Source organism: Peromyscus eremicus, chromosome 1 (assembly GCF_949786415.1).
Source record: "Peromyscus eremicus chromosome 1, PerEre_H2_v1, whole genome shotgun sequence".
Lineage (NCBI taxonomy): Eukaryota > Metazoa > Chordata > Mammalia > Rodentia > Cricetidae > Peromyscus > Peromyscus eremicus.
In genome coordinates this window covers 72,147,712-72,162,564 of record NC_081416.1, presented here as the reverse complement: position 1 = coordinate 72,162,564, position 14,853 = coordinate 72,147,712, and the positions used below count along the sequence as shown (strand labels likewise).

Sequence of the window (14,853 nt, the reverse complement as noted above, 5' to 3'; positions counted from 1 at the left end):
AGTCATACAAACTTCTCAAGGCAGTTCTATTATTGAAAGGAATTCATTTGTCCGTCCTCGATCCATCCATCCATCCAATTTAAATATCTGCCCATTTTTCTACTTCTGCAAGTAGAAATCATCACATTTCTACTTCTGCCTCTCTGGCCCATATTTCTAGGAACATTTTTTAATCTAGAATAAACACTGGGTGGGTGGTGGGTTTGTTTCTTTTAATTAAGAAGAATCTTTGCTCATTTTAACATATTTATGTCTCCAGTTAGAGCTCACAGTTCCGGTTAATGAATTTTGTTCTAATTAAAAGATCATGTATTAACTGACAGCTCTGTAAAACTATCTGGTGTGGTTTTTCACCCCTTTAAGTCCAGCACTTGGGAGGCTGAGGCTGTGGATATGTTCTAGACCAGCCCCATCTTCAAAGAGGGTTCTAACCAGAACTACATAGTCGGACCATTGCCGATAGCCATAACAGAAGCAGATGGCAACTGATATTCAAGATGTCAGCCCACCAGGAGAAAAAAACACTCTGATGGGAAACCTCGTTCAGGCAAGGCCATGAGGCAACAGAGTCCAGAATTATCGATTGGTTCTGTTTGTAATTTCACATGTGCTATTTCAATTTTTCCCTAGCGGCTATAGGGAACCCCCCACTGCCTGTATTATAGTGTGCTTTCCTCAAGTATGCATACCGCTCCATCTGGGGATTTCTATCTGTGGATTGTCTAGAAGATGACTCCTCCTTAAACTGCACTGTCTACTTGATATCAATAATGTTAGCTTAAGTCAGGGATTATAAATTCACTGGAAGCTGTTTTAGATCACAGCTCAGGTTGGCATAGGAAAATAGTTAAATTTCCCTAGCTGCCAAGATAGCTGTACACTATTAGGTGAAAGCAGCTTTAGATTAGACCAGGAGTCTTGCTAATGGTTTTTAAGATAAAGTATTCCCAGGAAAGACAGTCCAGTTCACAAGGACATAATAGCCAGCTGTCTGATTTGTTGAACCAAGATTAAAGGTACAAAGCAAACTAATTGCTATGCCAGTTTCTCTTGCTAGGTCTGGCTGATAACCTAGGACAAGGAATAACTCTCTGCACAAATTCCTAACCTTAGTTTATTGATACGGGTATGTAACCTGAAGACTCAAAGTTCAGCCAACTAACTTTTTTATTTTGGGTCCTGAAATTGCATGGGTGACAGGGAGCAATTAACTGAGGTCTAGAGACGACGGCTTTCGTACAGATATATCACAGGGGAAGATTTTCCAAATGGCCGGTGCTACAGAGAATAATCTGACTTCATAACCCTGCAAAAGAGTTGCAAGTTTCCTTTTCTTAAGGCCTAAAGTTACATGCAGGACAGAAAATATACTTTTAAGATTTAAAACACATTTAATGTCACTGTGCCTTGGAGAGTGCCAAGTGAGCTCATATTAAGAGATTTAAGGTAATCCTGGGTCTCAACACTTCTCTCTCTGTAAACTCCCAGGCCCAGGAGAGCCCAGCATTTTTGACTGTTAACCACAAAATGTTAGTTTAAATTGTTTAGAAGTGTAGAATGTAGTACTTAATTTTATTTTTCTTAGACTCCTCAGTAGTTTAGTTTTAGAACTCTTTTAAAATGCTTTAAGACTATCTCTCTAGATAGGTAACAATGACTGGTTCTTTCTTTGCAGCTGCAAGTTACAACCCACCAATTAAGATATTGAGATTTATTGCATGTGAGTTGTTCGGATGACTCTATTTCTTATCATTTACTTAAGAAATAGAATGTGACCTTCAAATATAACTCCTCTGGTTTTCCAGGCTGCAATAGACCATGTCTGAAAAAGGGGAGAGGGAGAACCCACAGCTGTCAAGGTATATAGAATAAGAGACAGTGGAACGCTCAGCCCTAAAGGAGAAGTCTATAGCACACTGTCTTCTCCTTAGGCCTATAGCTCCTTGTGGAAGAAGTGGATAGAAACACTATTACTGTGGAATATCTTTCTGTATGCTGTGAACATGTGTTGCTCTCACTGATTGATAAATAAAGCTGTTTGGCCAATGGCAAGGCAGAATAAGGTTAGGCAGTACATTCAAACTGAAGACAGAGATGAAGGGTGGAGTCAGAGCAGATGCCAGCCCGCCACCCAAGGAGCAACATGCCAGCTAATAGGTAACGCCATGGTCACATGGCAATACACAGATTAATAGAAATGGGTTCATTTAAGATGAAAGAGCTAGCTAGCAAGAAGCCTGAGCCATAGACCAAACAATCTGAAATTGCTATAAGCCTCTGTGTGTTTATTTGGGACCAAGCAGCTGCAAGACACAGGAAAACTTCTGGCTACACACTATAATAGCCAGTGGCTGTGGATGACTATAAGAAAACTATTTTCCAGACACAGTGGGGCAATTATACACACGAATTCACAGTAGATGAGACAGCACATGCATGACCTACGCAAGCTCAGGCCAGACAAGAATTCCCAGCATAGAGAAGGGAGGTGGACACAAAGTCCCATCCTAAGCTAAGGAGCAATTGATAGCTGCTGGGAGAGGGAAAGTCACTGTTAAGGTATGTGGACCTGTTGGGTTGATCACCCTGCAGTGAAAGCCACATATCCAAGAACATATGCACAGCACAAATTGGACTTGGTGGGTTTAAAAAGGGAGAGGGTGCCGGGCGGTGGTGGCGCACGCCTTTAATCCCAGCACTCGGGAGGCAGAGCCAGGTGGATCTCTGTGAGTTCGAGGCCAGCCTGGACTACCAAGTGAGTCCCAGGAGAGGCACAAAGCTACACAGAGAAACCCTGTCTCGAAAAACCAAAAAAAAAAAAAAAAAAAGGGAGAGGGATAGTTGAGTGAGCTGGGAAGGAGGCATAAATCTGGAAGGAGGGGAGAGGTGAACATGATCAAAATGCAGTGTAAAAATCCTCAAAGAATAGAAATGGGAAAAGGGAATAAGCTGAAAACCAATTTTTAGGGTTTTTGTTTTGTTTTATTATGAATGACCATCTATGTCATCTTCACACTAATTCATTCATAGGATTAAGAAATCATCCTAATTGTTTCTCTCTACTCTTTTATACTGCCAGATCATGACATACAATAAATAAGAAGTCAGGGTTTCAGCTCAGTTAGAGTACACAGATCTTCTAAATCAGTGGTTCTTAACTTTCTTATCACTACAACCCTTTCATAAAAGTTCTTCATGGTGTGGTGATCTCCAACCAAAAAAATTATTTTCATTGCTACTTCAAAAAGGTAATTTTGCTACTATTATGAATCTGTGTTTTCCAATGGTCTTTGGTGATCCTTTGTTCAATCCCAGAGAAGGCTTGACCCACTGTTGAGAACTGCTGTTCTAGATCAACAAATGGAAACAGACCGTCAATGTAAAATCAGTACACCACACCAACCACATGCCCACAGAGATTCAACACTTTAGGCATTAAACACTACTTCAAATGATATGAATAGCAGAGCAAACCTGCATAAGTTCTAATGAATTCCAAGAGAACATACCTGTAGCCATTGCTAAACAAACAAACTTCAGGTTCCATAGATCCTAGCCTTAAGATTCTTTTTTTTTTTTTTTTTTAAGCCGGGCGGTGGTGGAGCACACCTTTAATCCCAGCACTTGGGAGGCAGAGCCAGGTGGATCTCTGTGAGTCTGAGGCCAGCCTGGTCTACAAAGTGAGTTCCAGGAAAGGCTCAAAGCTACACAGAGAAACCCTGTCTTGAAAAACCAAAAAAAGGCAGCGTTTCTCTGTGTAGTTTTGGCACCTGTCCTGCATCTTGCTCTGTAGACCAGGCTGGCCTCAAACTCATGCCTTTAAGATTCTCAATTTTTTAATTCACATTTTTAATAAGAAATATACTGAGGGAGGAGGGAAAACAGTGAAAAGGTAGTTTTAATGTTTCAGTAGTCTTATTCCTGGAAGCTGTGTATTCATATTTGTGTGTCCACAAAAGCCAGGAGTCAACGTTAGGTGTTTTCTTCAGCTGCTCACCATCACATTTTTCCTTTTGTTAATTGTTGAGACAGGGTCTCACTACGTAGCCCTAACTAACCTGGAACTCTCTATGTAGACCAGACTGGCCTTGAACTCAGAGCTCTACCTCCCAGGTACTGGGATTAAAGGTAAACACCACCACAACCAGCTTTCCATCACATTTTTGATATAGCATCTCTCACTGAACCTGCTCACTGACTCAACAAAACTAGCTGACCAGCAAGCCCTAGCAATCTGTGTGTCTCTGCCTCCTCCAAGTATTATAGGCATACTCAGCCATGGTTGGCTTTTTAAATTAGACCCTAGGTATCCAAAAACTTTATCAATGGAGCCATCTCCCCATCCCTGAGGTAGTTATTAATACTCTAAAACTGCTATACTATGGGATAAACAAATAAGTAGTCATGTGATTTCCAATCTAACAATAGCCTTAGGAACCAAAGTTTCTGTGTATGGAAAAAAGAAGACACAATTATAAAATCAAAACAAAAATAAGTAGTAAAATGTAGAACACTCCAGTCACAAATTTACAAAGATGGATCACTATTAAATCATGATCCCTAATTCTATACACTGAAAAGACCTAGACTAAGGCAAAGACTAAGCTAAGTGTAATAATATAGATTTGTAGGCTAGTTTATGATCTCCAGCTGTGCAACCTGTTGAAGGGTGGGTACAAGATGACCCAGGAGCATTGTATCAGACAGTAAGGAAGCTGTCAGACTACAAGGATTGTAAAAGAATGCAGATGCCAAGCTTTAAGAGCTGTTGCAAGAAAAGCAGAAGGCAATAAAGAAAATGTTTCAATTCATGAGTTCATGATATCAAAGAAGTCTAACTGGTCATTGTTACATATTATTATGAAAAATGGTAATTAAAAGAATCAAGAATTGAAATTTTATGAAATAAATAGATGAGAGTTTCTTCATGGAAAATCCCAACCAGGAAATAAGCAATGCACCATTCAAATAGCAATTACTAAATTCATTTAGGTACCATGTGCCCTATATCACTAATAAAAACTGAGGATCCTAGACATTATATATTTACTGAAAAAAACACTCAACCATCCCTGAAGTAACCTTACTTGTCCTCCAATAAATAATTAATTAATCTGATTAAAAATTTTCCCCAGGGCTGGAGAGATGGCTCAGAGGTTAAGAGCACTGACTGCTTTTCCAGAGGTCCTGAGCTCAATTCCCAGCAACCACATGGTAGCTCACAACCATCTGTAAGAGATTTGGTGCCCTCTTCTGGCATGCAGGCATACATGTGGGCAGAACACTGTATACATAATAAATAAATAAATAAATAAATCTTAAAAAAAAAAATTTCCCCAAAGCAGGTGTGGTGCACACCTTTAATTCCAGCATTTGGGAGGCAGAGGCAGGCGGATCTCTGAGTTCAAGGACAGCCTGGCCTACAGAGCAAGTTCAAGGACAGCTAGGGCTACACAGAGAAACCCTATATTGAGAAATGAAAACAAACAAAATCCTTGCCCAAGTCCCCTCCCCCTAAACAACACAAGAAAATCTAATCAGTCTCCAGGCATAACTATCAACTGATACAAAATATACACTACCTGGCTTAGGACCAATATGAACTTTGATTGAATGCGATGGTTCACCAGAGCCCAATTTCTCCTCTATAGCTTGTGGATGAATTAATTCTTTAGATCCTTCTTTCTTTAAACTTTTTTCTTTCTTCTTCTCTTCACTCTCTATGCTTCCTTTTAGATCACTGCTGAGTGTTTTAAGATCACACTTTATATCCAACTTGTTTATTAATGCAAAGTCACCAGCAACAGCATCCTCCATTGTAGAATCCATGGGCTCATCTACAAATGAGAAAACAATGAAAGCCCATCATCAGCTATATTATTTGACACATTCAAGATTAATATAACTGTAAGTAACCCTGTTACTGTAATGCATCTGCCAAACCCACTCTCCTGCCTTCCAAAGCAAGGGAGCTACCACACCTGAGACATGTCACTCTAGCAGGAGAATGTACCTCCAGTATTGGGCCAGCTGTGGTCAAGCTCACAGTGATGGCTACCCAACTGATCTAGCTAATTTTGTCTTACTTAAAGAAAATGGTGACCTAAGATTTCACCCCTTTCTCCTTGGCCTGTTGACGACGTCACCTCCTACGATAGCAGTTTTAGACACAATTGAGAAGCCGATAAGTTAAACAAAGAGCCAAACGTTACAGGCCACATGAAAACATAGGCAATCATTAATTTAAATATGGACTGTGATTTCTAGACACCAAAAAAATTTCAAAACATTTTTTTTCAAAACATTTCTTACAATGATGTTCATTTGATATTCCATCAGAGCTACACCAGAACTATTTCCAAGGCTCTAAATAGCATTTAACCTCTAAAACCTAGCCTTCTGGCCTCTTTGTTGACCCCAGCTAAGCCAACCCTGCTCCAAGTTATCTACTCAGGACAGTGCATGAAGCCAAAGAACTTACCTGCTGAGCCAAAACCAACCATTATCTCACCAGCACTTAAGACAGTGACCGTGACACCCACAGGCATTCAAAACCTACTTGTGGAATGAATAAATAAGCTGGGACGAGGGTAGGGAGTTCCCAGGGTTAGGCGCTTCCTATGGCAGCAGTGAGAAAGAGCTCAGAGAATTACACTACCATGTCTTACATTCCCCGAATTAGGGATCACTTATAGGAAAACTTCAAAGGTTTAAAAGTTAAAACATTGAAAAGTAAAATGAATTAAATGGTACTTATAATCTTTTACGTATAGGGAAGCCATTGATAATTTAAAATTGATCAGATAACTAAGAGACAATTCTATAAAATACTATTTAGTAAAAAAAAAAACATGTGTGTGTGTGTGTGTGTGTGTGTATGGGTGCACATGTATGCATGTATGCATGTGTCATGTAGGAGTCACTCATTGCCTTCTACTTTGATTGTAAAGGAGGGTCTCATTTTTTTCTTCCATGCTGTGTACCCCAGGCCTGTGTCCTGGCCTGCAAGCTTGAGGCAATTCTCTCATCTCCAGCTTCCATCTCCACTAGGAAAGCTGGGATTACAGCGGTACGACACTTCCTCTTGCCTTTTGCCTGGATTCCAGGGATCCAAATCAGGCAGTACAACAGTACTTTGACCTGCTGAGTCATCGCTCCTGCCTGGTCTTTCTTCAGCAAAGTAACTGTTTAATTCTGTATACAATCATTTGAGCATCAGCTCCTCTATTTACATCACAAGGACATCAGCAGAAGCAAGTCAGATGGGTTGTCAAAGCATCTGAAGAACAAATATTTCAATTCAAAGAAATCACATCTTCACAATGACCCTCAGTTTTCTCTCAGAGGCAGACTCTCCTAGTATATATTTCCTACATTTGGAGCCTCTAGTGAGATAAACAGCAGTGTCACTAGTGTCACAGCTTGTGATATTAGTATAGGATTATGTTCTAACCGACTCCTTCCCCTACCTGACCAGAGTTAGGCATGTCAGAGTGGGAGCCTTGGAGAGATGCATTAGTTTAAATAGTTTCCAGACCAGATCTCTTCTTACCCTCACAACTGTCTTTCGAAATCTCCCCTTTAGCCAGAAATTTCAGCATTTTTTTCAAAACTTTCTTGTGAGATTTTGATGGCTGAAACTGTAAAGGATGACACCTAGAAAAGCAAGCAAATATTTTTAAAGCTTTTAATAAAGTCAGTTTATAATAGTGCATTGTAGAATGCAGCAAATTTCATGCCTTAAGTTTTTTGTAAAAGGTTTGATTTAAAGCAGCCTCTAATCCGACTCCAAAACTCACTGTAACTACAGTAAAGAGATTTTTTAAAAAAAGGAAGAAAGACGACAAAAAAGAGGAGAAAAACACATAAACCAGAGGAAAACACAGAGAAGGCAAGAAATGCTGGAAGGTGGGAAACAGACATGTAAGTAGTAACTGACTTGGGTAACCAAAACTGATTCATAACAATGTTCCCTTGGAAGTTCCACCTCAGCCCCGCCCCCCTCCAAATCCTGCTCCTCAGAAAGCCGGCCAAGTGGAGGCTCCTCCCCCAGAGAGCTGCTCAAGACCTCGCCTACAAATTATTTAAGCTCCAGTCCATAACTTGCCATGTGATTTCTCTTCCTTCCTTCCCTAGAGATCACCCGGGAGTGCTTTGCTCATATTGAACCTGGTCTCATCAATTCAGCTTGATTTGGCTCATTGCATTGGCAGAGAATCCCATTACCAGGGATTCAAAATGCTTATCAAACAGGAGCAAGCTGGGCGGCAGTGGCACACGCCTTTAGTCCCAGCACTCAGGAGACAGAGCCATATGGATGTCTGTGAGTTTAAGGCCAGCCTGGTCTACAGAGCAAGATCCAGGACAAGCACCAAAACTACACAGAGAAACCATGTCTTGAAAAAAACAAAAAAAACAAAACAAGGGGCTGGAGAGATGGCTCAGAGGTTAAGAGCACTGCTTGCTCTTCCAAAGGTCCTGAGTTCAATTCCCAGTAACCACATGGTGGCTTACAACCATCTCTAATGAGATCTGGCACCCTCTTCTGGCCTGCAGGGATATGAGCAGACAGAACACTGCATTCACAATAATAAAAAATAAATCTTTAAAAAAAACAAACAAAACAAAAAACAAACAAAAAAGCAGGAGCAAAATTACAGGTATAAAGTAGCAATGAAAATAATTTTATGGCTGGGGGTCACCACAACATAAGGAACTATATTAAAGGGTCACAGCATTAGGAAGTCTGAGACCACTGCTCTATATTATCCCTAACAATCTAGATATTATTGACATGTGACCTCTGAAAGTGTAAGTGAAGCTGAATCTAACACTAGGAAGACTGTAAGGATTATGTCCTTAATTATGTCACTAGCCTGCGACGGCGTCCCAGCCTAAAAAGCGGGCGTGTCCTCTCTTTTCTGTATCGCCTCTCCTTCCATATTCTCCCTCCTCCGCGCGGTCTTTCTCTTCCTCTCCCTCCCCCTCCCCCACTTCTCCTTCTCCCTCCCTCCCTCTCTCCCTCTGTCTCCCAATAAGGCTCTAGAAAGGTAACCATGGCTCGTGACTCTTCCATCTCCGATACATCCAGCACTCTCCTCCGTCGGCATGGCCGCCGCTCAACCAACAAAGACACCTTCAAAATCTGTTTTCAAGAGAGTCCCATGACCTCCTCTCAACTCCACATAGTTGATTGTTTACACAATTCAGCTTTCAGAGAAGAGCAAAGACAGGGCCTTCTCCATGTAGCATACACTTAAAGCAGGAGCAGAAAGAAGTCTACACATTGAATGCTGACAGCTCCATCTAACCCTTGACCATGAGCATTGTACGCTTTCTCTCAAACAAGTGGTCAGACCTAAAAATACTTACTTCACAGAATCTCCAACACAACAGCCAACCCAAAGCAATTTACCTAAAACGTATAGAAAAAAATGACCCATTCTTTAGATGCAAGAAATTTCTACTGAGACACTGAAAAGCTGGGGTCACCAGACACTTGAGCCAAGTATCTACTACAAAGACAGGTGCCAAACAAACTGAAAAAGGCACACAGAAGACTATACAAGAAGAAGAAAAACTTGAAAACTTCCTTGGAGAAATCTCTTCTTTTTCTAAAATTGTTAGAAATATAACAGCACCCCCCAAAAAAAAATAAAAGAGAGAGAGAGAGAGAAAAGCCAAGGGGGAAAAAAACTGTTTTCAGTAAAGTCTGATGGGAAAAATTTTAAGTAGCAAAGTTTAAAAAAAATAAAGGAAATTTCCCAAAAGATTCAATAAAGAGATGAAAAACTAAAAAGAAAAAGTAGAGAACTGTTGGAATACATTGCTGGCTGGTTAGAGGTTGAAGTCTGCCATAGCCTAGCAGCTTTCTCTCTAAGCCCAGCAACACAGAAACTCACTCCCTCCCCAGCAAGGCTTCCTGCTCTCTACCTGCCCTCATCTGGAGAATGTCTCTCCTGGGCCAAGAGGACTGACCTTATTATCTAAAAGCTGTCTCTAAACTTTAACTTGACCCTTGGCACAGATCCCTCTAAGACTTGTGCTAGGAGCTCTGCTATAGGAACCTACTTGCCACCTACTAAGCATCATGATAGCAGCGTGCCACTTACTGACAATTAGGGTTTGTCCCCAGGCTCCCCAATCCTATATATTCCTTATACTCTGGAACAAAGTTGAGTAAAGACGGCTCCCTCCCTCCATCTGTGCTCATGGGTCTCGCACAAAGCTTTCTGTCGCCCCTTCTGCCTCTTTCCCCTCTCGACCTGGTGGTCACAGGCTGAGAGGGAAAGAGGACTCCCACAGACAACCAATCTAGAAGGCTCAAGATTTGAAAAGAAGCACTAGAGAGAAAAAAGAAAAAAAAAAAAAACCTATTAAGAAAGGATTGCAAGCAAATGCTTCCAATCTGAAGGATACAATGAGAGGAACTCAGAAAAGGGCTTCTCATATCCTCTCATATCTGCATGTGATGAGTAAAAACAGGCATGTGACCAAACTTGAAGTATCAGAGCACTGAGGACATAAAAGACTTCAAAGAATACATTTCAGACAAGAGAATAACAAAAAGAATGCCACTGGGCGTGGTAATGCACACCTTTAATCACAGCACTCAGGAGGCACAGGCAGGCCAATCTCTCAGTTCGAGGCTAGACTGGTCCAGGACAGCCAGGACTACAAAGAGAAACTCTGTCTTGAAAAACAAAAACAAACAAACCAACAAACAAAAAGTTGTATGCCAGGTACACCTTTAATTCCAGCCCTTGGGAGGCAGAGACAGGTGGATCTCTGAGTTTGAGGTCATCCTGGTCTACAGAGTGAGTTCCAGGACAGCCAGAGCTGTTTCACAGAGAAACCCTGTGTGTGTTTTCTTTTATACATGAAGGTTAGCTTTTAAGCCTTTGATAGGCATGCTATAATCCATATAACCACAGAGGTTAGGAATCAAGAGAGGAACTATAGAGGGAAGAAGAGGGCCCCCAAGGAAAGAGAACTAGATTATGCAGTCATGGAGAGACAGTGGGGAAATTGAATAAGAGGAAATGGGGAGGAGGTGTAGCAGGAATCTTAAAGAGTATTATTAATAAAATCAAACCCGGGGCCAGTTATTGGGATGAAATGCTGAATGGTCAGAGAAACAGAACAAACCACAGCTAACCTCACCTGGCCAACTTCTCAGCTGGTCTTGTTTCCTCAGACTGGAGGCCTCTGAGTCCTCATCCAGAATGAATCTCAGCTGAACTGCTGCTTGAAAGCCTAAAAGCTTAACCAGCCAAATGCTTAACCAACCAAATGCTTCTAGTTTCTGGTCCTCACGCCTTATATACCTTTCTGCTTTCTACCACCCCTCCCTGGGATTAAAGGCTCGCTTTCTGGGATTAAAGGCATATGTCAGTCACCATGCCTGGCCGTTTCCAATGTGGCCTTGAACGTACAGAGATCCAGAGGGATTTCTACCTCTGGAGTGCTAGGATTAAAGGTGTGAGTGCCATCATTTTCTAGCCTTTGTATCTAGTGGCTGTTCTGTCTCTGACCCCAGATAAGTTTATTAGGGTGCACAATATTGTGGGGAACACAATACCACCACAAGGAGGATGGATGAGAAGGGTAAGAGAGGGAATGTGGGGGAACAACTAACACTAAAGGCCATTTGAGGGGTCATATGGAAACCTCCAACTCTAGAAGCTTCTCAGAGAGAGAGAGAGAGGGAGAGAGAGGAAGAGGGGGAGAGGGAAAGAGGGAGAGAGGGAGAAATATATACATATGAAAGAAATATAAATGGAGTCACCAAATAATGGGAGAGAGACAGTGCCCCAATGAGACATCTCCAGTCAGGGAACAGGTCACATCTAGTTGAGTCATTGACCAAATGGGCCCCATGGAAGCCCTCAAATATCCCAGGCTATTGCCAAGGTGATTGGTCACTGTCCACAAAGCCCTGTTGCTAAAGACAACACTATCATATCTCACTGAACACAAAGAAGTTGAGCTGGTGCCTAACTAGAGCCTTCACACTTACTAACCAGTGTTCATGGTTCTGGAAGGTGCACTGCATGCTACCAGAGGAGAACGGTAGTCATCAATCCAGCTACAAACCCTGAGACCTACAACAGCGACCTGCCCGCAAGCTATGCTGGCGAAATTGTGGCACAGACACTGTGGAAGTAACCAACCACTCTGATTGGATAGAAGACCCACTCCATGAGATGGAATGCCTGACACTGCTCATGTGGCCATGTGGCCATGTGGCTAGGGGAAAATCAAATAATTTTGGTCTTGCTAAAAGGACATATATCCATAAAATGACTCTTAACAACATTCTGCTATACCCATAAATCAGTGTCTCATTCAGACAGCATCAGAGAGGCTTCCTCTTGCAATCTGTGATAACTAAGACAGAGACCCTGCCAGTGGCCATGTCAGAGGAACAGCAGGTAGCACCTGAGCTTCAGGAAGTCAGCCCACCAGGAAGCAAGGCCCCGAGGCCTTCGGCTCCAGAATGTCTCCTGCTAGTGCTGGCCTTTACATGTTTGCTACTGCCATTTTTCTCTGGCATCTGGCATGGTGTGAATGGGTACGAGAGGATTGCCACTGCCTTTTTTAACAAAGTGTGATTATTTCATGGAAATATCCCGTTCTACTGGGCATTTTTACCTGTGGATTATTATGAGGATGATTTCCTCTTAGGCTGTACTGTTTAACTGAAGTAATGGTTTTATACAATAGTGTTAGTTTAAATAGAATTTTGATGATTAAGGATTTCTAATAAATATAGTAAGGGATTTGATAGAGATTAGTTTAGTGGGAAAATTAATATAGGTAAAGGTAGGATACATTGTTGTCCCCACCCCTGATAAAGCAGAGGCTGCAGAGGATAGAAAATAGGAACAAGGAAGTATCACACAGCTAGGACTTAGGAGTTTCACTTGAGGAGCTTATAGAGTATGGTTTAGGTTAATGATTAAGGAAAACAATCAAGTCCCAAGAGTTAGGCTAGCTCAAGTTCTTTTTGATGTTGGGAAATGTGTTCATGGGTTTCAGTGTATATCATAGCTGAAACAAAGCTTTAAATAATTGACTTCATGTAACTAGAAAACAGAATTGGATGGTTAGTTAGTTAGGCATAACTCTAAAATATGACAAATGAAATAAGTAACCTGTTTTCCTGGCAATTACAAAAACTACTGCCTATGTAAATAGTTATGGCTGAAAGGCTCCTGGTATGTGAGAAGTCTAAAAGAAGAATATTTAACTGAGTGTATGTTTCTCAGAAAATGCATAAATATGTAGTTTAGAAATGTATTGGGGTTGACTTGTTCCAGAAAAATATGTTTTTACAGTGATTATGTAGTAACTATGTGACTTTTGGTTATGAGAAAAATACTCCTCTCTGTAATGGTGGGTAATATAAAAAGGGTGTCTGAAAAATAAAGAAACAAGAAAAGGAACTTTTATCCCTCAAAAACAAGTCTGTGTGTTTTTTCTCACCAACTCTGCATCTCACTCCAGTCTGTCTGACCTGCAGAAGGCTGGACTCTGTAAGATCCACAATTGGACAATGCACAGACTGAGAAATTTGGGGACATTCAGTCCTAAATGGGATGCCTTCATTAAACCCCTCTCCTGAGAGCTCAGGAACTATGCCAAAAAGGGGGCAGAAAGAGTCTAAGAGCCAAAGGGGATGTATGATTCCAAGGAAACAGTGTCTTCCAGCTACAACAGGACTAATACACATATGAATTCAGAGGCTGTGGCAGCACACACAGGGCCTGCACAGGTTCAAGCCACACAGAGTCTATGGGGTATTACCGTGACAGAACTGACCACGCTGTTTTAGAGAACTGCAGAGACTGGAACTGTGGTCAAGAAAAGCCAGTGAGTGTTCAGTGCTTGGTGAGCTGTCCTGTAGGAGCCTGGAAGGTAAGAATGTTGAGGGCAGTGCAGAAATGGAGGTCTAGCTTGTAAAGTTTCAGAGGGAAGTTTAAAGACTCTACCATTGGTTATTTTAAATTAAGATTCTGTGGCTCTTGCCAGTCGGGGTTGTCACACGCCTTTAATCCCAGCACTCAGGTGGCAGAGGCAGGCAGATCTCTGAGTTTGAGGCCAGCCTGTCTACAGAGCAAGTTCCAGAAAAAAAGAGAGAGAGAAGATTAAAAAAAAAAGAAAAGAAAAAAAAATTCTGTGGTTCTGCTTAGCTGAGGCTGAAGAAATCAGCTGTGATTACAAAGATATCAGAACTACTAAGGTGAAACCTTTGCTTTTCTGGGATACTTGATACTGGTCAACTAGAGCCGAAATATTAGTGGTGATTAATAAGAGAACAGCATCACTGAGATGAAAAGAGTTTTATCAGAGTCAGCACACAAGCTGCGTTCCAGAGGCAGCCAAACTTGGTAGCATTTAGAGTCACCCAGGTAGTACTGGTTTTGAAGGCACAAAGGAATCATGGAGAACAGCTGAGGCTTGGCACTGTGAGCGGCCAGGAGGAGTGAAGGTGCAGCCTGAGGGCAGCTGAAGACCCAGGACTGAAGGGGTCATGAAGATAAGCTGAGGCTTGGCACCATAAGAGAACCTAGAAGAAGCTATCAGAGAAAGTGCAGCCCAGTTGCAGCAGAAGACCCCAGCATTTTGGAGATGCCAGTGCCATGGGATGACCACCAAGAACAGCAGCAGTGGTGGAGTGGAGCCTGCCAGAGCCTGGAAGACAAACTGTACACTGCAGTACACAAGAGCTGGAGAAGTGAGCCAGGCCCTTTAGAGGAGCCCAGAAGATTGTGAGTGAATCCCATATATTGGACATTGAGTCATTTACACTTTTGGAGTTTGATTTTGCTTTGTTCTGTTAGTGACAGT

At 41.7% G+C, this 14,853-nt stretch overlaps 1 protein-coding gene across 6 annotated transcripts in view; it reads right to left on the bottom strand.

Moving 5' to 3' along the window:
* Positions 1–14,853, bottom strand: part of Ate1 (arginyltransferase 1) — a 128,769-nt gene that overhangs the window by 104,745 nt on the left and 9,171 nt on the right. For all 6 annotated transcript variants that reach the window (XM_059265760.1, XM_059265776.1, XM_059265752.1 and 3 more), the window contains exons 4-5: positions 7,553–7,656; positions 5,583–5,837 (exon numbers count right to left, since the gene is read on the bottom strand). In XM_059265760.1, coding sequence (XP_059121743.1) covers positions 5,583–5,837; positions 7,553–7,656 — 359 coding nt within the window. The remainder of the gene's footprint in view (positions 1–5,582; positions 5,838–7,552; positions 7,657–14,853) is intronic.